The 24,775-nt window shown below is 34.3% G+C and overlaps 1 protein-coding gene across 1 annotated transcript in view; it reads left to right on the forward strand.

The window, feature by feature from the left end:
- The window catches only part of nxph1.S (neurexophilin 1 S homeolog), a 187,410-nt gene extending 185,075 nt beyond the window's left edge, over positions 1-2,335 (forward strand). Inside the window, exon 2 of the mRNA XM_018269488.2 lies at positions 650-2,335. Within this exon, the coding sequence (XP_018124977.2) occupies positions 650-1,411 (762 nt within the window). The 3' untranslated portion in view covers positions 1,412-2,335. The remainder of the gene's footprint in view (positions 1-649) is intronic.
- Positions 2,336-24,775: the final 22,440 nt, after the last annotated feature.

Here is a 24,775-nt window from a genome sequence, read left to right on the forward strand (position 1 = left end):
AGCTGTTCTTATACACTACAATTGTTATGGCTGTAACTTTTTCTTTTGTTTGAAGATAATGTAAAAAATTAATTCAATAGTAAAGTTTGCAGTCAGCTTTTATATGATTATTGATCCTTCATGTATGCTAGATGTGAGTGTTTTCTTTGGTAAGTTTTTGAGGCCTTAATAAGAAAAGATTAAGAACCACTAAACCTGACTTTAACATTAAAGTATGGCATTTCATTGCTTTGGACCATTGGCAGTCAAACTTTTATTATGATTAACTAATATACAATAACAATACAAGCCATTCACCCTATGTGGGCTTTACATTGGGACCATGTGTCTATTGTCTACCTATGGAGTAAAGCTCCAAAATTTGGGAACCTAAACTTTACACCAGCATGTTGTATCCTAACATGATTTTTGTGGGTTATTTTACATTGTATTTTTTATTTGATGCTCCTTAGAGTTCTGTATGTGTTTTTGCAGGGGGGAACAAATACAGAACAGAAATACAAATGGAAAATGTATGAAGAATAACTGTCAATCTGACATGTATTTTATATTTTGCATTGTTTTTGTTCATTATACTGTTGCCAAAACATTCACCACAAATGTTCATATATCTTTTCTGTGTATATTCATATATATTTTTTCATTTCAGATGATATGCACAAATTCAATGGGTGCTGGAAAAACTGGAAATCAAAAATCAGGAAATTCAATATCAACACTTAAACATATATGGACAGAAAGTAATAAAGAATTGTCAATCAGCCGACTCATTTCACAGACTTTTCGGGGAAAAGAGAACCAAACAGCCTTGAATATAAGATATGACACACCTGAACCTTATACAGAACAGGAACTCTGGGAATGGCTGAGGAACTCCACAGATCTGCAAGAGCCTCGTCCCAGAGCTAAAAGACGGCCTATTGTCAAGACAGGAAAATTTAAGAAAATGTTTGGATGGGGTGATTTTCACTCCAACATCAAAACTGTGAAGCTAAACTTATTGATAACAGGGAAAATCGTAGATCATGGCAATGGAACCTTCAGTGTTTACTTTAGACACAATTCTACTGGGCAAGGAAATGTATCTGTAAGCTTAGTCCCCCCAACTAAAATTGTGGAATTTGACTTGACACAACAAACGGTAATTGATGCTAAAGATTCAAAGTCTTTTAATTGTCGCATTGAATATGAAAAAGTTGACAAAGCTACCAAGAACACACTTTGTAACTATGATCCTTCAAAAACATGCTACCAGGAACAGACCCAGAGTCATATGTCCTGGTTGTGCTCCAAACCCTTCAAAGTGATCTGTATTTACATATCCTTTTATAGTACAGATTATAAACTAGTTCAAAAAGTGTGTCCTGATTACAACTATCACAGTGACACACCTTATTTCCCTTCTGGTTGACATTTTCATGAATGCAAGACTTTACCTCTAATGAATAAAATGTGTCTGGGCTGGAACCTTGTTGAAGAAAGTCACATCAGTTTCCTGGAATGTGTCTACCTTGCCAATGATTTCACTTTCAAATAAAACTAATATTGGAAATTATTCAGATGTAATTTAGTTTCCCTGGGTCACCCTATGTATCATTTGATAGATGTAAGCCATAGTGGTTATAAAGCAAATGCACATTGTAAGTGACTGTTTGTTAAGATCTTTGTTTAGAAAATTTTCATTGTCTTTTTATACACAATGTTTCATGCCAGTATTACAAGAACCAAAATGATCAGCCATATCAGCGGATAACAATGAAGAGTAGTAGAAATATACAGTATAATTTGCTGTCCTGATTACACTTTATTAGGTGTTTGCCTAGAGAAACATTTGGAAGAACTGTCAAAGGAATTAAAATATCAAAGAAAAAAAACAAAAAAACCCTGAGATGATTTCCTCCAGTGTGTGGTTTTGAAACAATTTTTTAGAGTCAATAGCAGAAAACTAAAAAAGTAGGCACATTTAAGGTTGTATAGTGTGACATATATTCACTAAAGGGAGCCCGTCACAAATAAAGATGATCATTCATTTAAAATTGACATGATATTTTTTGGATTTGGAAATATTAAATATAAACACATAATATTGTATAAACTGAAGGGACAAAGATGATATCATGTAAGTTATAAGTTACTGGCATCTTTATTGCAGTATATTGTAACTACTTCAATATCCTAGTAAACATTTGTATGAATGGTTTGTATTGTACATAGTTTAACCAGTGTTACTTGAGCAGCATATTAATATAACTAGTAATTGTCTCTGCTTGTTATTGGTTAAAATACAAACAAGGAAATGAGGAACCCATTTTATCAACATAGCTGTAAACTTCATTAAAAAGGGGACATAAATATGTACAAAACATTTATTATGCTAAAGTATTGTCAAAAGCTAAACATATACAACATTGAATTCTGTATGCATTTAAATATTTTATTTCTGGACAAAACAAAATGAAATGTATATAAAATAAAAGACATAAAGTTGAGTTAAATATTTACAAGTTGTTGTTTTAGTGGTATGAAGTCCTGATTAAGCAAGAGACTTGTTAAAAAGTTATATTATTATGGAAATCGTTTTTAAAAAAATATAATTTACATCAAAACATTAGCATTTGCACTCATTAAATTAGCCTCTTTTTTGTAACATGTTCTAAGTTCTAAATATATTTCTCTTCTAAATTGGACCTAAATGATGTGGTATGTTTTAAAAATTTCAGGCGTCAAATTGAACGTAAGCAAAGTTTCAAATATTCTAATTAATTATTTTAAAATATATGTCTTTGCAGAACTGTATGTGGATTACATACAGTATAAAGGCATATTTATATTATTATAGGTTAAAAAGCCAAATGGGAGTCTAGAGGTAATGTGTCTTTTGTATCTTATATTTTTATTAAGCATTTTCATGGGCATTGCAGTAGTAATGCAGTAAAGCAATGTTGTCTAACAATTACCAAGTAAGAAGAGTTGTCAAGATGTAGGGATATTCCAGGTATCCATTTATAAAATCCATAGAGGAGACTTATGGTGGACGCCCATCTTTGAACAGAAAAGCATCAGGAACCAAGTGTAGTGTAGTTGTGTTTGTAGTGTATGCAACCATAGTCTCATAACTGTTATTATGGTTCATCAATGTATGCATCTCTGTTATAGTAGTTATAGTAGGGTTTTCAAAAGATTTCCTTTTAGCGGTGATAGCTTTCTGGGCCAAACTTTGGCCAGGAGAAAGGTAAGGATATCCTTCTGTACTGGATGGTGTAGAAGGTGAGTTAGCTAACAATTCTATCCCAGAAGGGTTGAATAAGCTGGCAAGACCAAAAAATATGGCCAAGTATCCTGATCCAGCAGTCTGGGGGATGGTTGGGGATGTAACTACTCTGGGGTATATTAACAATGCATAAGGATCTTATAAACTATTTCCTGATATGACTGCCATTTTTAGAATATTTACAATGTCATAGCAGCTTAATGTTGACCTGGGTGCTAACAACTACAAAAAAATAAGCTAGTAGGACTTATGTATTTTTAATACATATATGGCACTAGAGGGTAAATATGATGTGATTGGTGTTGTCGAAACATGGCTGAATGAGTCGCATGACTGGGCAGTTAAAGTGGACCCGTCACCCAGACACAAAAATCTGTATAATAAAAGTCCTTTTCAAATTAAACATGAAATCCAATTTCAATTTTTTATTAAAGCATTCATAGCTGTTGTAAACTCATTTAAAAATCTCAGCTGCCTATCAAATATTGTCTGCCTCGCCTCTATGCCTAGGCATAGAGGCGGGGCAGACAATTGCTTTCACTTTCCATTCAGCACTTCCTACATGTCACTGCTCTCCCCACATTCCCCCTCTCTTTTCACTATTTAATTGTGTAGCCAGGACATGGGGATGGACATCAGGTCCCCTATTCTGGTGCACAAACAAGATTCTGAGATGATACAAGACTTGTCTTAATAACAGTGTCCACAAAATGGCAGCTGCCTGCTTACTATAATTATGAATTCCCAGACTGAAGGAAACAAGATTCAAATAATTTATATAGTGTAATTAAAGTTCATTTTGCTTGACTAATGTGATAAAATAGGGTTTTGAATATTTTTTTTGGGTGACGGGTCCACTTTAATATCAGTAGATATGCTTTGTTTAGGAGGGACAGAGGCAAATAAAAGAAGAAGGGCTATGTCTGTTTGTTAGGCAGGATTTAAAAGCCAATAAAAAAGGGAAGGTGGGGTTAAAAAATGAGGGAGCAGAGAAGGGAAGATATGGATTAACAAATAAATAGACAAATCTCATACTTACCATATAAATTAGAACCCAGGATAGAGTTTAATTAAGCACCATTTTATTTGATTTTGTTTGATTTTGTTTGTTTTTAATTATGATTTCGACTTTTGTTTTGGAATGCAAAGATCCATTACTGGAAGAACTGACAGACACACTGTAACAAATCTCTATGTTATAAAGGGAAAATTACAATACAATGTGAAGTCAGACGCCTGTAAAGTACAATCCTCGACTTACCCCACCCTTCCCCTCCGTTTCCTTCTCCAACCCCCTATCCGTCCCCCCCTTCTTCATTTTCTTCTCCCCCCCAATAACAAAAATGGAAAAAGTCAATTTGGAATGTATAGTCATTGATGTTACTTAGGTATTTAAATGTGATATAAGTATCAACATGGAACATTCTGTGGAGAGGAGGAGGCTAAGCTCCTGATGCAAATAGAAAAGGTTGCTAGTTTGGGTAAAGTAATGATAATGGGGGATTATAATTACCCAGATATTGACTGGAGCAACAACAAGACAAAATGCTATACTTGGTCTAGAGATAGCTAATGACACAGAACAAATATCGAATGTGCAAGTAATTGAACCCCATGGCAATAGTGACCATAATGGGATCTCATTTAGGGTTTTTTTTATCAAGGTCCGAATTTATCTCAGTATTTCTAATATCAAACTTTGAGCAACGCTGAATTCCCCGAATGGTCTTTTTTATGTAAATAGCTTCAATTGTTTGGAGTTTTCCGCAAAAACTAAGTTTTCTGAGTTTTTTGTGCAGAAACCACTAAATCATCGGATATTGGTGCGGACATCAGCGTAGACACTAGGACCTTCCCCATTGACCTAATTTGAATTGACAGAACTGCAATGTTGGCATAAAAATTATATTAAATCATTACTGCTCTGAATTTATTCCCTTAAGAAGTAAATGTAGAAGCACCAAGAGGTAAATAAGTTAATCGAAATAAAGAGAAAGGCATTTAAAAATTATAAGTCTGTGGGGACTAAAGCTGCATTTAACAGTATATAAACACTATAAATGTTGTAAAACAGCAATCCAAAAGGCATCTTAACAAACTGGCAATCTGGGCAGCAAAATGGCAGATGAGATTCAATACTGAAAAAAGTAAAGTCTTGCACCTTGAATGTAAAAATATGCAAGCCACTTATACTCTAAATAGGACTGTATTAGACAAATCCATAATGGGAAAAGGACCCTGGAGTCCTTGTAGATAATAGGTCAAATATTTTATTGGGTTTTACACAAAGGACTGGAAGTGGAAAGAAAACATGATGACTACAATCCTGCCATCTCTGAAACATGTTACAGGTAACAATAAGAAGTACAGTTATCAAGGGTCTAATTGTAATTTTTTCAAACTCAATTAAATTTGATTATATTCAAAATTTTACTGGCCGAAAAACTCAAAGCAAATTAAATTCGATGAAAAAAACTTGATTCAAGTTTTTTCTCAGAAAAAAACCTTGAATCTCAGGAAGGCTACAAACATCACCAAATTGATATCTGGACATTTCCCATTGACTTATACAGTGATTTGGCAGGTTTTATGTGGCAAATAGTTGAATTTGAATTCTTAAAGGGCCAGAGTATGATAAATCTTCAAAATCAAATTCGAATTTTTTAAAAAAAAAACTCAAATCGAGTTTGGATAACTCCCTAGTCAAATTTGACAGATTTGACCATAGAAAAATTAGAAAATCGAATTAAAATTTACAATTTGACACTTAATAAATCTGCCCCTAAGGAGCAGATTTATCAAAGGTCGAGTTTTTTTGAACTCCCATAACTTTGAAATTTGAATAAAAAAAGACCAATCGAAATTTATTAAAAAAAAGTTTTCAACTTCGGGTGAATAGGCTGTATTTAAATAGTTTGAATAGAAGTTTTAGTGCATCCAAACAAATTTGAAACAAAGTTTTGCCCCAAAAAACTTTGGTTTTTCAAAGTCCACCAAATGACTCCAAATAGGTTCTAGGAGGTCCCCCATAGGCTAAAACAGCAATTCTGCAGGTTTTAGATGGCAAATGATTAAAGTCAAGGTTTTAAAAAGGCAGTATATGATAAATTTCGACATTCGAATAGTCACATTTTTTTCAAATTCAAATTGAATTTTAGTCTATTTGATAGTTGAGGTACACAAAAATAGCTTGAAATTTGAATGTTTTACTTAGATTTTTCACTTCGACCTTTGATAAATCTGCCCCTAAGTATGAAATGAAAAGTATGCAAATAAAACAAATAATAATAAAATATATATAAATAAATAATCAAACATCAAGGGGGTTATTTACTAAACTCTGAATGCAAAAATCACGAAAAATTTTTGATTTTTTTTTAATAAAATCAGACTTTTAAAAAATCACCAATTTTTGGAATTATTAAACCCTGAGGGTGGAAAAGTCTGAATCTGAAAATCCAGTATCTCAGACCTGTCAATGGGAGAAGTCTCAATGATTTTTTGATGTGCGCTGGGTTTCATGCAAAACCCCAACGTTTTCTGAGTTATCGTGTGGAAATTCTGGAAAAAAACGTGAAATTCGTGAAAATCAGATGAGAAAATCCAACAAATTTGTGAAAATCTGATTTTTTTCCCACAAAGCAAATTTTCAGGAAAATTTTATAATAAATAAGCATAAAAAAACAGAGCGGATTTGATCAGAGTTTGTAGCAGAAAATATTGAGAAAAATTCGGACTTTGATAAATAAACCCCCAAGTGAATGACAAAGAAAGAGAAAAACCATTGTTTTTTAAAACAAATTGGAATCACAGACTGACATATGTTCTACATATGGAGAAACTTAAATATTTGATCCCTGTTTCTGGAATCACAAACTTCCAAATAAAGAGACCATGTAAACTTTTATGACTCTTTGAACCTGTTTTATTCTGATTTAACTTTCAAAGCTTCAAAGCTTCATACCAACTCAGTTGGTCAAGGTATGAATTGATATCTGTTATTGAAGGAGATTCCTCATTTAGCCAATAACAAAATAGTGTTTTCTTTGATGCGGCCAATATCAAGATAATAAGTACTTTATCTTTGTTTTATGAGAGATAGATTTTAGTTCAGGCTTTGAAAATAGCGTATTACTATCTGCAATAGAAAAACAAGGGGATAATTTTATATTTATTTTTAAACTAGTGTTTAAATACCAAGTGACCTTTTTCCAAAAAAGACTAAACTTTGGGCAAGACCATAAATAGTGAAACAAGCTTACATCAGTCTCTTCACACTTGGGGCAATACGAGGTCTGATAGAATTATCTTTTATAAAGATTTTCCCATAGCCTAGATGGGCTAGTTTGAACTGTTGTATCCACCAACTCTCTTAAATCACTAAAACCAGGTTATTATAGTCATGTATAGATCTCACCAAGTCATTGGGGGACACATCATTCTGTAAAAATTTGGACCATTTGGAGGAGACTTTTAATAACAGATGTGAGTCAGACCCATAAAAATCGCAAAGTTTTTTTTAAAAGAGAGTCAATTGTTATTTTAGTGGAGAATTCCATGAACTCAACCAAAGCTTCAGCTAACCAATGGTCAGAGAGGATAAGGTTGTTCTGATTATGGATCAGAGAAAGATCACATTGGCATGGTTGATAAAAAAATATATCCATACAAATTCACTTTTTCTTTGAATTCTAACCAGGGGATTAAGGTCTTATTAAGTGGATCCATTAGATCTTTCACTAAAACAACTGTTTTTTCCTTGGTGAAAAATAAAGAGGATGGAGACTTTTACAAGTTTGAGGGTTTAGGTAAAAGGTTAACTGGCATAAAAGATGTTTGTGTATAGCTGAAGGAATGATTAGAAAATAAAAGTTTCCAAACATACATACTGTATATAATATCTTGAAAAAGAGGATTCCTTTTGCTGTGCAAAATAAATATATAACAATGAGGTTACTTCAATTTCAGGGTTTGTAAATGTATTACCTTGGGAGATCCATTCAATAAGATATCTGGTAAGGGCTGATAAATTAAAATCTCTGAAATCTAGAAGTTTTAATCCCGCTAGTTTAACTGGAGCTCTAACCTTATGAAGAGAGATCTTAACTTTTTTACCATTCCAAATAAACTTTATTAAAGCTGAGTCAAGCTTTTTAATATCTGTTTTAGAAGTAATTGAAGATTTATTAAAGGATAAATCAGTTTAGGGAATATCAAAGATTAGATCAGCAGCGTAGGCTAATACCTTGAGTTGCTTATCATTAATGTTAATTTTCTTAATTCATTTGGTCCCTTTGAATATTTCAAATAGTGATTTTTATAGAGATGTTTGATACAATGGTAAAATGGACCCGTAATGCCAAATTTTTCAAGGCAGACAAATAAGTGTTAATATTAACAAATGCCTCCGCGTCAATATTAAAGATGGAGCTAGGAAACTTATGTACATTAGAGCTCTAATATTTTTTCCCCCATCTATTTTTAATGAAACTAGTTTAGGCCATCTAAATCACTGAAGAGTCTATCAGCTAGGATTTTGGATAATATCTTAATCTTGATTTATTAAGGAAATTGGCCTATATGAGGAGGGAAGTGATACGTCTTTTTTTTGGGGGGGGGATAACTCTGAGATTTGAAAGTTCGCTACAGGGTAAGCTTTTTCCAAAGAAATAAAATATCATTGAATAAATTCATAAGAAAGGGAGAAATTTTGTCTTTCATAATTTCCTTCCACTACCAATGAATTCAGTTTATTGTAAGCTTGAAATAGTCTATTTTTATCAGAATACTCCAGATATTTTACTATCACAGCTTTTCTCAAGGGTTGTAAATCCTTAGGAAGCCCAATCCTGTGGAGTCTCTCTATCTTGAAGTTGTAGCATTATTGAGGGAGACCTAGGTTTTGTGGAATTATTTTTATTCAAAGTGTATGAAGTCATTTTGATAAGATTCTGATATGTTTATAAATTTGAGATTATTTCTCCTTGATCTATTTTTCAGATCATCTAGTTTTAGCTTCAGTTCTTGAGTTTGTTTCTCCAAAGAATCTATTATGCAAAAAGAGTCAAAAGTTTCATTTTGAATTTGAGAGACCACATTCCCTAGATCCTCAAATCGTTTGTCATGAATAGAATTTTTTTCAGTAATATCTGAAAGTTTTGTCTGCAATTTTTCAATTGCTTTTCCAATTGTAGCCTTAATGACTGGATTAATGCGTCTGGCTACTTCTGCTGCAACAAGAGAATAGTCCTTTTTAGAAGGCGTGGTTTTGGAAAAGCAGATTTGTGAGATAAAAAAGTGTTATTAACTTCAGAATCTTGTTGCTTTCCATTTTTCCTGTTAGTTTTTTCACTTCGACCTCCATCACTCAAACGGGACATTATTGAATTATAGAGGGTCCAGAGAAGGGCAACTAAGCTTGTAAAAGGTATGGAAAATCTCAGCTATGAGGAAAGACTGGCCAAGTTGGGGTTGTTTGTGCTGGAGAAGCATTACCAGCCAGGCAATTAAGGGGTGATAGGATAACCATGTATAAATATATAAGGGGATCATATAATAATCTCTCGAATGCTTTATTTACTAGGTCCTTCCAGCTGACACGTGGGCACCCATTCCAATTAGAAGAAAAGAGGTTCTGGCTAAATATTCGGAAGGGGCTTTTTTACAGTGAGATATATATTAGATAGCTTTAAGAAGGGGTTGGATGGCTTTTTAGCAAGTTATGGAATACAGGGTTATGAACGATAGCTCATAGTAAATCTTGATCAAGGGACTGGTTAATTTAAATGATTGCTTTTCAGTGTCAGCAATTTACTATACTTTACTATATTTGTTCAACATATGCTATTTAAGGCATATATATCAGCTCAATTTAAGGCCATGGATAGTAATGAAAGACTGACAAGCTTAGGTATTTAACCTACATGTATTCAAATCAGGTTAAATGACAGTCACAATCTTAAGCGGGTGTGTAGTGATGTACTTCAATAAAAAGCATTTCAGCACATCTAACAACAAAAGGGCAAAGGAAAATCTAAAGTATAGTTCTTTAACACAAATTAGTGTCTGTTGTTTAAAGTAATTTAAAAAAAAAAAAACAGTCCCGGAACAACAAGGCATTACCTGATGATTAATGCAAAATGTGCAGCTTGGAGCTTTTAACCCAGCCGGGGCATTAATCTCTAGTAATATGAAGTCCTTTGGGGAATATTATTGTTCATTAGATTTTATTTTATGTTTAACATACATAAAATGTGTGATTTTACTATGCTTACCATTGCTTTTTTTTTAAATCAGGAGATACTAAAAGCAAAACATGTATTATTTGTGGTTTACTCCTGTGAAAGACATAATGATTTTATCCCATTCTAGGTTACGTGGAAAAAAGTGGAGATCTGCATTTGTCCTTTATGTGCATTACAATAAAACAACTCAACTTTTAGATAAATGTGTAAAACAGTAGATTCATTCATACCAAAAGGATGGGGTTGGCAACATTACACTTATGTTTAAGAACCCACAAAAGCTGTAGTGCAGTTTAGTACACACAATAATGTTATTGGACATGAACTGCTTGCTAGAAATACCTCTTTGCTAAACTGCAATTCTTCTTTAGTGGGTGGAAATAGCAAACATATATATATATATCTCGAAATTTTCAAAAGAACCAGCACTCTCCTTTCTCAAGGATAATACAAAAACATTTAGCCAATTATAATTAGCGTTTCAAATTCAAATTCTCCAATCAGTGCTTGCTATCCAAACTTGGTAAATTTGGTGATTTAACCCATTGTGACTCTCTTTACCCTAGTGTCATAAAAATAATTTTTTCTTGATATATATATATATATATATATATATATATATATATATATATATATATATATATATATATATCTCTATATGTATATACGAATTGGAATTTTGTATTCAAAAGTAGAATTTCACCTAAGAAATGCTCTCTTTGCTAAACTTCTTCTTTAGTGAGTAGGAAAGTAAATGGAGGATAGCTATACACTTTTTTTGTTAAAAATATGTACAGGTATAGGATCCCTTATCCAGAAACCCCATATCCAGAAAGTTCCAAATTACAGAATGGCTGTCTCCCATAGACTCCATTTTATCAAAATAATCCAAATTGTTACAAATGATTTCCTTTTTCTCTGTAATAATAAAACAGTAGCTTGTACTTGATCCTGACTAAGATATAATTAATCCTTATTGGAAGCAAAACCAGCCTATTAGGTTTATTTAATGTTTACATGAATTTCTAGTAGACCTAAGGCATGAAGACCCAAATAACGGAAAAATCTGTTATCCGGAAAACCCCAGGTCCCAAGCATTCTGGATAACAGGTCCCATACCTGTATAATAAATTCTATTTACAACCCAGAGCAAACTATAATATATTGTATTCAAGCGAAGGATTTCAGCTAAGAGAAGCTTGAAAGAAGGCCAGGGTATGGCTTGAAATGGTATTTGTCCATGATTTAAGACATGATGAGACAATAAAAAAAATGTTTTTGAGAAAAAAAAATATTATTTAAAACATAGGAATATGAATTTTAGTAAATTGGCCCCTTAGGGTGACACAGTACTGCCTATGTAAGAGATGAAATGGATATAATATGAAAAATGCATGTGCTAATTTCTTTGCTAAAATTAAATTTTAAATGAGAAAATAAATTTTTGCTGATCCACTTTTTTAAGCACAATTTGTCATGAGTGTGTGAGTTCAAAACTATGGTAATCTAGTTTTTTCTCTTGACAAATGCTGAAGACTTTTTTTTATATAGAATCATTTAAGTGAAAATGTAAATGTTCAGAAAATATAATTTGCAAACAAAAAATAATTGCTTGCAGCTGCATCTGGTATGATCAAAGGCAATATTTAGTTCTACAGAAATGTTTTTTTTCATTATTATTTTTTCTCTCTTTTTTTAATAATAAAACATGGGATCCATTATCTGGAAACCCGTTAGCCAGAAAGCTCAGAATTATGGAAAGGCCATCTCCCATAGACATTATAATAAAATAATTAATAATAATACATTTTTAAAAAAGATTTCCTTTTTCTCTGTACTAATAAGACAGTACCGTGTACTTGATCCAAACTAAGATATAATTGATCCTTACAGGAAGCAAAACCAGCCTATTGGGTCAGTTTCGCAAACTTTTCGCCGTAATTCGCAAATTCGCCCATCACTACTAATCGCAACTTTTAATAAATTCAATGACATTCATGGTTTTAGAGTTTGTGAGTTGTGGTTTCAAAAACCTTTTGAAACCACTAGAATCTGACCTTTAATAAATAGGCCTCCACGTTTGTCCAGGTGCAGCCAGTAACCTATAGAAACCAATCAGCAGGTAGCATTAACTGATCAGTTGTTTAAGTAGCCCATAACAACCAATATGATGTTTGCTTTAATAAATGTGACCAGTAAATGCTACCTGCTGATTGTATAATGTGAATTACTGTACTTGTGCAAATTTAGTAGAGGTAGATGATGAAAAACACTGTTGTGGTTTCACAACTTTTGGTGCAGTTATTGTGCAAGTTTTTACCATTCATTATAAGTAGTGACAGGCAAATTTGACCCGTTTCATTTTGCCAAAAATTTGCCGCCGGCAAAATGACGACGATGGCCATTAAAGTCTATGGGCGTCACATTTTTTTTGACGTGTGGCAAAATTTTTTTTGACGTGTGTCATTTTTTTTTTAAGGCACAACACCATGCAAGTCTATGACCATCATTTCCATGGCGAAACAAGGTGAAAAAATGTGCCCATCTCTAATTATAAGGATCAGATTTATTATGTGGTGTAAAAAATAGAGGAATAATTCGCCACATATCACCATCCATCACCATGTAAAAAAATGGTGTGAAAGTGGTGTAATTTTTTATACGCTTTTTTTATACTTCCCCGGGGAACTTACTTACAAAAGTCTGAAGAAGTGTAAAATAACAGCGGAAAATCTGGCATTTGTCGCACAATAAAACACCTTTATATAGGTGTCATTTATTTTACACAGTTTTTTACACGTTTTTTTTCTTGGCAAATTTCATTTTGCAGAGCATAATAAATATTATTTATTATGTAAATGATGATGTAAATTAATGGTGGCAAATCTGGTGTTTGTATGGTGTAAAATTATACACAAGGATGATGAAAGATTGCCAGTGCACGGTTTGCCTATAAAATTAGTTATTACAAAGAATGAGGTGTTAGTACCACACTTTGGACAAAATATGTAAGCTCACGTGATATGTCAAGGACCCTCATTATACATGAGTCCTACACTATCTGTGAGCATTCTAAGTTTGTAGTTCATTTAATATCAAGTCCCCCAGCAACAAATGTGACTGACAAATGTGAGGACCATTGTGCCCTTCACCTTCACTCAGGAGCTCTAGTGAAAAAGCAGGGAGCTTTTTAAGCCCCTGACAATTAACATACATCTATAATTATTTCAGTTTTAAAGGATGGATGGCAGCTATAGGCAATATGTGGTTACTATTTGTACATGAAATACAGAAACAAAATTGCCAGTGCTTGGTCTAACCCACGCTGTGGCATTGACCAGCTGCTAGAAACACCCTTGTGCCAGCGCTTAGTCTAACCCACAATCTGGAGTTGACCAGCTGCTTCAAATGACAAAAAGCCAATATTTGTAAACAAAAAAGAAGAAAGATTGCCAGCTTATGATTTGCCTTTAAAAAGAAATATTACAAAAAAATGAGGTGTTAGTATCACACTTTGGCCAAAATATGGAATCTCACCTCCCATACCATGTTTAATATTCAATAACAAAAACATGACATTTGGAATACATAATTGCAAAATTAAGTCAGATATGTTTATCAAGTGCTTTAAATGCACTAAACTGAATGACAAGGGCAGGGGCAGGCAGATGGGGAAGTGTTTTTGTTGCGCCCCCAGCATTGCACCCTAGTCACTTATAGCTTATACTAACACCTAACTCCTATTTTTAAAGGCAAACGGTGTGCTTTCTTCTTCTTGTGTAAAAATATTGCCTTTTTATCGTTCATACCAGCTGGTCAATTCCAGACCAATTAGACCGATCGCTGACACAAGAGTGTTTCTAGCAGCTGGTCAACACTACAGCGTGAGTTAGACTGAAGGCTGGCATTTGTTTTCTGTGTTTCGAGTAAAATTACACACACCTTGATACATTTGCCATTTATTTGACACAGCTTTTTTCACTATTTGTTTTGGCTAATTTCGTTTAACATAGCATAATAAATATACCCTTCAGAGTAATGGGTAAAGGCAATTTTAAATTGGGGATGCACGTTTTAGAGAAATGCCCTATTAATAAGATAAAAACAGTAGGAAAGGCTTTCATTGTCCTTTTTAAATAAAACATCCCCAGTGACGTTTGTGAAAGTGCCTTTACAAAGCATCTAACATGTGCACTAGTCCATCATACCAAACTGACTAGAATCTTAGGTTTGCCCAGATGTCACTACAAAACAACACAAAAAACAAAACAACACAAAAATCATAATTAAGACTTCTCTCTGAGGACACATTTACAACATTCACATGGTGCTCTATTCTGTCTGTAATCATCTGCTGTCACTAAATTTGCCACCTGCACCATCTGCAGTGCACCTACATACAACAAGCCTCAATTAAACCCTAGGTGCCAGGTATAATAAAGTCACAGAAGTGCTAAAATAAATCAGATTTAAGTAAATCAGGTACATTCAGTTAAGAGACCTTTTAGTCAGATATTTATAATGCAGAAATCATTTATGCATTTTTTGCATATTTGCTGTAATTTTAACTTTGCAAGTGCAAGTTAATTTCGGCTAATTTTGCAAGTTGGGACATGGGGTTTTCTTGATACATTGGTGTAGTAATGCGTTTTAAACAAAAACAGTATTTGCATTCAATTTACATGATGCCTATGGATTCTATTTGCGTCCATGCATGAAATTACATGGAGTAGCGTAAATGGGTTGCTAAGGAGAATGTATGAGTCCAAGGATTACAAGCATCACTCCGTACTAAATGTTGTGTCCATGCTAGCTCTTTGCATTTTCCCTCCTGTTTGTAAATAAGCTCTTGGGCAAGAGAATGGTACATGGGTAAAAGGTAAAAAGAAGAAGAATGACACAAGGCTATTGTGGAAAAGAAGGAAAGAATGGCACATAGGAAAAAGAAATAAGAAAACACACATTTGTGGATTAGGATAAAAGAACACATTGGAAGGGGGACATAAAGAATAAATTATACTAGTGAGGGGGCTAAAATGGGAAAGTGTCATATGTAAAGGGGTCCAAAAACAAATAGAATTGTGCATTGAAGGACGTGGAAAATCATGAGAGAAAGGCATATGGGTTAACAAAAATTGGTAGCATCAAGTATTTATTAAGCTTAAAAAACTCAAAACATCGGCATCTAAAAGCTTGTTAGGTCATTTAGGAGTTCTTGGCAAATTGAAAATGAGATTTTCAGTTGGAGTTTTTTAAGTTTTTCAATTTTTTGAGCTTGCAATCATTGCATTTTTTAAAACTGTGAGTTTATTTGAAGTAGAAAATTACACAAATTTGAATTTTGATAAAATAACCCTCCCTGATTGGGAGGTAAAGTGTATACAGTAAATACAAGCTATAAAGCACAAAAAAAGCAATGTACAAAAAAAGCACTGACCAAAGCGATGGAAATATAATTGTATCGCTTTATAGATGACTGTTATAGCCTTTTCATGAGTATGAATGACAGTTGAAGGCAGAGACATGTAACCACATTTTCTAAAGGAAAGGAGGAATTAAACTATGAGGAAAGGATATCAAATGTTGGGTTGTTTTTTTTGTAGACAAGGCACTGGGGGAGCATGATTACTTTTTATGGTTACAGGTATGGGACCTGTTATCCAGAATGCATGGGACCTAGGGTTTTCTGGATAATAGATCTTTAAATAATTTGGATCTCCATGCCTTATTTTTACTAGACAGTCATGTAAATATTAAATAAACCCAGTTTTGTTTCAATAAGGATATCTTAGTTAGTTTTGTCCCAGGCCTTGGTGTCCCTGTCTCTAAGCTCCAAATCCTATGCTTACCTGCCTACCAAACGCTAATTAACCCAGTGCATGTGCAGGTGGGTGGCATGTTACAATATATAAATATATATATATAAATTTCACATAGAGCCGCACTTCAATATTAAGTGAATCACATGACATTTATTGCATAAAGCTGTGTGTATAACGTTTGGCCCACCTTAGGGCCTTTATCAAGGATAAGGTGGGCCGAAAATGTTGGACACACACATTTATATGATGTGATTCACTTTATATTGGAGTGCGGCTCTATGTGAAAATTATGTGTACAATTTGATCCAGCACCCACAGCAAATGAAAGAATCTGGATCTGAGTGTGACTGCCTTACAAGTGATTTTATATATATATATATATATATATATATATATATATATATATATATATATATATATATATATACAGTGAACAAACAAGCCGCACTCCAAGGACTTCATTTTGAAAAATAAAATTTGGAGTGAGGCTTGTTTGTTCATTGCATAATAATATGTTGACCAGCACCCAGGCAACTGTGGATTGTTAAGAGTGCACCAGCTAAGCATAATATATATATATATATATATATATATATATATATATATATATATATATATATATATATATATATATATATATAATATCCACAAATATACACTGGGTAAGTATCAATGGTTCATTTACATTTTACTGGGCACTGGAACGTTCAGCTGCTGCAGAGAAATTGACTGAATAGATATAAGAATTAATGATTATATAAGGGATTTTTTTCTCTATAATTCATTCAACAGCGGAGGTTTTTTTTCTAGAAAATGAGGGTTGAAGGTATCACTACTCTTCATGTGTGTCAGATTAGGTAGATCAATCAAAATAAGTGAAGAATGCATTAGACCTTCCAGGCAAATTGCGAATGAAGGGAAGGTTCTGTCTAAGTACTAGAATTTTCACTGGCTTGGAAGCAAAAATATAGCTATTTTTGTAAAAAAAAAAAAAAAAGTTCCATCTTTATTGACAATTATTTAATTTTAAATAACGTTTAATACACTTTTATACATATTATTATATGTTATAATTCCTTTTATACCTTAGTCTAAGCAAACATATGGAAATGAAAAGCAAATACATACTTATAAAGCAAGTGTAGTATAAAACACAAGGTCAAATAACAACAATGGGAAAGATGTCTGATAATACCAATTTATATAATCCGTAATGTATAATGTAAAAAATATATATATACTTTGTTCCCAAAGTCATACACAAAAACATTAGCTAACAAACATGAAATGCAGAGGAAATAGAGGAACATTCTATGATTTTATTGCAAATAGCATAATTATGGAACAAGACTTTCAGTTGATGAAAGAAATGGGTCTTAATGATTTTGGTTCATTATTTGTAATTTTTTGTGATAAAGGTATTTGAATCCAATGTAGGTTTTTGCTTTCTTCATACTTTCATAACTTTCATATTTGATACTTTCAGTTGTTCATTCAAGACATTCAGGAATTTATTCATATATACATGGGAGGTGTATGTAGCATGAATATCCAGAACCATGCTATCATTTTATATATTTACTATAACACATAACTGTAGAATAAAGACTCAAGAAAAAACACAGTACAGGATGGAGAATGGCCGCAGCGTTTATTAACAGAAAATGCTCAAAAATTTCCATAAATTATTATTGCCTTAATTTCACCTAGCCAGCCATGCACATGAAACAAACATAGGCTGCCAAAAATTATAAGCTGGCTCTGCCATATATACTAGCCAAGAGCCCCAATAAAACAATTCTCCATATTCTCCCACTGCGACAAATTTTTTTTTTTTAATTTATATAGTATATTTCTGAAATAAACAGGGTGGTGGGGTGGGAACGAATCCCCTACCCAGCTTGCACGCGGCTGATCTAACTCCAGACGCGCCTCTATTTATAACTTCCCAGTTTTCACACTTTTACCTCTGCAGGTAAGCTTTGGCCAATCAGCAGCCACTAATGCATACCTATGAGGACAGATTTCCCTGCTTTTTTCTATAAGAAAGCTACAATCTCCCCTCATGAAGTCAAATTATTTAAATACATTTGACTGACAATTTCTCTATGTTTTTCCCAAAATAATAAAAATATGTAGACATAAATTACTTAATACATTTTGGGATTATATATACCAGTTCCCTCTGTTGTTGAATGTTTCATATCATATTCAGTGTAAATTGCTTTCTAGAGTATATATATATTATAAAAATGTATCACAACCACCAGGAAGGCCCATTATATCAGCTAGGGGGTCTTAAACTGAACAAATAGCTAGGTATGTGGACTTACTCTTACAACCACTGGTAAGGAGATTGAGTTTTTATCTTCAGGATACCACAGATCCAGAGCATAGACCTAGTGAATGTGAATTTTATCACTATGTACGTTCATAATCTATACACATGCATTCCACATGAGGCAGGCATTGGGTCTGTGAGAGAATTTGTGTTTTGTGACAATGCTGACTATGATGGTCCACCAGTAGAATTTGTGATCTCGCTTTTGGAGTTCATATTGCATAAAAATTATTTTAAGTTTGAGAACACTTTATTATTGCAGTTAGTGGGGACAGCAATGGGTTCCAATGTGGCCCCCACATACGATAACATTTTTATGCATTGGTACGAGACACAACACATATACAGTCATCCTTTGTTTCATAAACATGGTGGGTATTACTGACGGTACATAGATGATCTTTTCTTTCTTTGGTATGGACCCAATGAGGATCTCGTCACCTTTGTAAATGATTTGAATACAGTAACCTCGACCATAAGATGTCATTGGATCGGGAAGCAGTGAATGGGAATGATTCATTATACTATTTGACCACATATTATGCACCTACCCTGCTGATAAAGAAATCTTTATTGCAGCATTGGCCCATTGTAAAATCAGATGTGGAGCTGACATGCCCACAATGCATTGTACTGTGATGTTCCTTTCCTTATTGAAATCATGTGTGCAGGGAATTGTGGGGTTTGGAGGATGCAGGCTAAGGACAGATGGCTGTTGATACAAAGTAACAGTAGTCAGGCAGCTCAGCAAAGTAGTCAGAGAGATCAGAAGGAGAGCAGGGGCCTAGGCTTAGGGAACTGTTCCAAACCATTGCAAATCATGAAAAGTCTGCATATTTTTCAATTGATGTATAGTGCAAAGTTGCTTGAAATTGTGTTTACTTTTCAAAAAGCTTGTTATGTTTTTGTGGAGTTCCCCTTTAATAACAAGGAATACTTTTTATCACCCACATACGGGCAAGACGTATACAATAAAGCACAGAATTACATGCATGTCTCTGAATATCATATATACTGTATTATCAAGTGTCCATGTGGGCTGTTGTACTGTGGCAAAACAACTAAACAGTTGAAGGAGAGAATTAGCATGCACCGTTAAACTGTTAGAGCAGCTTTGGACCTGAAACCAAGAAAGGAAACCAAAAAGGATGTTAAACAGTATATTTTTAAGCAACCGGTGGCACAACATTGGCTTCAAGCCAAGCATCCAGCTTCCTCCTTTAAATGTATGCCCATTGATTGCATTACAGATTTGTTACAAAGTGGGAATATTGATTGTGTCTTGCTTCAGAGAGAGGCATTTTGGACATATGAACTGAACTGCTTTACCCCTAAGGTCCTTAACAGCTCATTATCCCTAAACTGTTTTCGAGTCCATATTTTATTTATTGCCAGTTATTGTTCTGACGTTGATGGAGGGGACTGTATGAGAAATACAGAATATCTATCCCCCTTTGGTTATGTTTAATGTGATTTAAATTTAATATACTATAGATAATGCCCGTTGAAAGTATGGTCTGCAGATTTGTTTTTAAATCCATTATGTGACATGCAAGATTTGATTAGTTATACGTAATAAGGTATAGAAAGTGAGATCTCTGTAAGAAAGTAGTGTAAATGTTAAATAGGGTGCACAAGGGTGCACTCTATGCACACTCAGATGATGTTAGTTACATAATATATATATATATATATATATATATATATATATATATATATATATATATATATATATATATCAAAACAGGGGGGTTGTGGGAGCACTCTAAAGGCTTTAAAGTATATATATATATATATATATAAGTATAATAAATGCTATTGCATATGTACCCAAAACAGGGGTTATTTTGTTACAAAATTATGATCATAAAATTGATAAGCCACCATACCACGTCAAGGTAAACCCCGAATGGCGGTCCCTAACTTGTTTTATATGTTATGTGCATTTTAGCATTACCTGTAATCAATGTCCATTGAACGCTGTTTTTTCACTGAGGGCTAAATCCTCCCCAGCCAGCAATCAGGCTTTTAAAGGAGAGATATTCCCAAAACAAACGCCCAATTTTAAAAGCATAGGATCACCACTAGTTTAAAGGGGGGGTATGGGGTGCTACAACCACTGAAGCTATGCCACAGCTCCTGGCTAAATATACAATATCAAAACAGGGGGGTTGTGGGAGCACTCTAAAGGCTTTAAAGTATATATATATATATATATATATATATATATATATATATATATATATATATATATATATATATATATATATATATAGGACTCTGGAGTAAGAAGAGAGATAACAATGTGTGTGTATATATATATCTATATATATAACAAATTTGGCCCAATTATTTCAATATTGCCTACCAACATTTTCAGGTACAGTACATACAGGAAAGCACAGTCCATAATAATAGGTAGTTAGTCCCATATAACCCTGTGGGGAACAAGTCGAGCATGCTTTGTTAAGGTATATGACTTCTTCAGGGAATATTATTTGGCAGCTTATTCACCTAGAGTGAATGATAATAGGGTAATTATAATAGGTGATGGTGATGGTAATGGTAATAGGGGAATGATAATAATATACTATGAAGATATATATCCCCTAGACGCCATGACCTCTTCAATACTGTGTACAACTATATTGTTTGCTTTGGCTGGAGTATTTTTCAGTATACATTTGAACCTCCATTTTACATTTTTCAGGGGACCAGGGAAAATTAAGTAAAATCCGGGAAAACTTAAATCAGGGAAATGTGTTAAATACCCTTAAATGTGAAGTATATAAAGATAATAAGGTCATAATTTTATTTTAAACACATGTACTGTTCCCCTTCTGCTCCAGCAATGCTCACCACTTCTGCTGCTTCTCAGTCTTCTGCCTGTCCCGGATCCTTCACAGTGCAACTCCACACAAGCCCCCTCCTGCTGCACCACAACTCATATCTTTATTCCTTCCCCGCTCCCAGCTTACCACTTTGTCTGTACAGTCACATTTCCACTGCATTCCTTCTCCACCAGGGCTCGCTACTTTCGCCTGCAAAGTCACATTTTCCCTCCCTCTGTCTCTCACTGCTGCCACTCTCACTGGCTTTCGCTTTCTGCTTCAGATCACTGGTCTAGATATGGCTAATACACACAGAGTGAGGGAAAGTTTCAGAAGCATTAAAGGGTATGTAAAGTCAAAAAATAAAATTGCAAATACCTCTTTTCCACCTTAAAAGAACTATATTTGCAATATACTTTATTTAGAACTGTAGTGCCATTTTTATAAAATAAGCCGGAGTAGTGCAAAAGGATCAGATACTGCAAAATATCGGATCTTTTCTCACTATTCCGGCCATCCGGCTGTGAAGCTGTCAAAGGATTTCAGTGTGCAACTTTGAGAGGGAGAGGAGACAAAGTTGGCATAAGAATGGTTATTTTATAAAAACTACACTGTATTATTTTTTACTTTACGTCCCCTTTAAGTCGCAAAGTAAGGTGTTTTTTTTTTTATCTAAAAATGCAGTGATTAGCAAGGGACAGGGCTAAAAAAAGATGCAAAATTTGGGAAAACGAAAGATAAAATGAGCAAATTGCACCCATATGAATGCATTGACGATTGTTGGGACTGAAAAAAATCCCCATAAACATGAAATGCGGGAAAATGTTAAATTCGGGGACATAAATTTGTGGTTATACTGTATTATGCTACATAGCGTTATGCCGCAGAGCAGTGGATCCCCATCCTTTTTTACCTGTGATCCACATTCAAATGTAAAAAAAAAAAAAAAAGCAACATAAACATGCAAAGTGTTCCTGCGAGTGCCAAATATGGGCTGTGACTGCCTATTTGGCAGCTCCTATGTGGACTTGCAGCCAACAGGAGGATCTGTTTGGCAGTGCACCTGTTTTTTATGCAACCAAAGCTTGCCTTTGAGCCATTGAAAAATAAGCACCTGCTTTGAAGCCACTGAGAGCAACATTCAAAGGGTCGTAAAGCAACATGTTACTCACCAGCTACTGGTTGGGGATCACTGCTGTAAAGTATATAGAAAGTAACATAACAGGTAATGCCCCATATACAACAAGGAGAATTCAGCTTGTGTATATATTTACATATACTCTGATATGTAGTAAACAGCATTAGTCGACAAGCTAACAATTTTACAACATTATACTGCATATGAGGAACAATGTTTATAGCACAGGACCAATTTGCAAACAATATTAGCCACAGCAAACACAAGAACTATGAAAAGTGTTATTTTGACATTTCTTTCCTGCATATGTGGATCTCATTGGGCAAAACAAAGCAATAATATCACAAATAAAATTAAATAAATCCAGTGCATTTATACCAACCAGGAAAAAGAATGGTTCAAGTGATCAAACAGGGGATGTCAGATAGCCAAAACCTCACAGTTTCTGTTTTGTCTTATTGCAAAACTCTCCATTTGTGTTTACTCAACTAGCAGTAAAGACATGGCCACATTAGATATTTATAATCCAAGAAAACCCAGTTTTTAAATGTAAATGATTTATGTGATGTGACATGTTGTGCCACTGAGTCCTGCTCACTGTCAGAACAAACTTTGCTCCATCTGTATTTTACTGGAGGTGCAACCAACTTCAATAAAAGCCAATGAATAGCCACTAGACCAACCCAGATGCTCAGATCTTATTTGTATTACAGAACCTCAACATGGCATCAACCAGATCAGTCTGAACTGTAAATGAGCGCCTCATCTTCGTTTATAGTTAATGTTCCTGGTACATTTTGATTAAATATGAATCAAGGAATGGAATGTATGGACAACAGTTTCAGAGAAAAGAAAAAATTTCCTTTGTGGAGATCAATGCCTAAGGCAATGGAAATTTAGAAACCAATATAGTATAGTATGTCTATATAACAAGGGAAATCACCCAGTGCTCAAGTTTCTATGCGAGTGCTTCCCCTTCCTCTTATATTATGGGTATCCCCTTAATTCTGTGGGGGGGGGGTAAGTGCAGCAGTTGTTCCTGTGCACCTCCACCGATTGGCAAAAATGCCTACTCACAAACCACTACTGTGGTATAGCGCATGTAATGGATCCCACTCTTGGTGTTGAGGTTACACGGGCTCCAATGCAAAGATAAAATAAAAAATAGTATAATACTATTTTAATCAGTAAAACTTCATATAAAAACAAACATCGCACTCACAATTTCTCTTATGGGATAATCACATATGTAGTACTGAATTTTGGATATTCAACAATAAGCCCATACACGCAATGGGTTAACAGATATTTGCCTTTCCATCAATGGCAACTGTGAAGGTGCAAGCCTGGACAACAGTCATCCTGCCATAAAACAATCCTTGCAGCTACAGTAATGTCCATATCAAAGATATGCAAATAACTGGACACACTGGTGTGGGTGCAGGGATAGCAAGAGTTCCCAAGGGAATGACACTCTGCTGGATCAACAAAGGGACACCTGGAGCATTGAGTTATGGGATTTCTTTCACAGTGCATCCTAACTTGATTTCAGTCCCTTGTCTATCTAAGAAGAGATGAACCATCTTCAAGAAAAGCTAACATCGACCTGATTGGCTGGGACTGTCTTTTGGGTGTGGCTGTTTTTGGAACAGGGTAGTATGTTTGTTTGAATGGTCTTCCTTATGTGTATATAAAGAGCATTGTAAATACTTTATTAGTTAGTCACTTTCCACTCCCTTCCATTGCATCCTTCCCTATCCCTTTCTACCTCCCTCCATGTTAGTTAGTTCCCTTTTTATGTTATACCTTTTAGTTCCTTTGTAAATAAATACCACTTATTTAAAGATCAGTCTGCCTCAAGTCATTAGCCTGGCACCCCAAAATAGAGCAGATCCAACAACATATATTATTTCCGTGTGGCTACTGCAGAGTCCCAGAGGGTGATATAGCCGGCTTCCTTGTGGTGTTGTCTGCAGGTCCATGCAGGCTCCCCCTCTCCTAACGCATTTCGCTGATAATGTCAGCTTCTTCAGAGGCTTCGGAAGAAGCTGACATTATCAGCGAAACGCGTTACAAACAGTAGTGGTTTGTGAGTAGGGATTTTTGCCAATCGGTGGAGGTTCTAATT

This window comes from Xenopus laevis, chromosome 6S (genome assembly GCF_017654675.1).
Source record: "Xenopus laevis strain J_2021 chromosome 6S, Xenopus_laevis_v10.1, whole genome shotgun sequence".
Lineage (NCBI taxonomy): Eukaryota > Metazoa > Chordata > Amphibia > Anura > Pipidae > Xenopus > Xenopus laevis.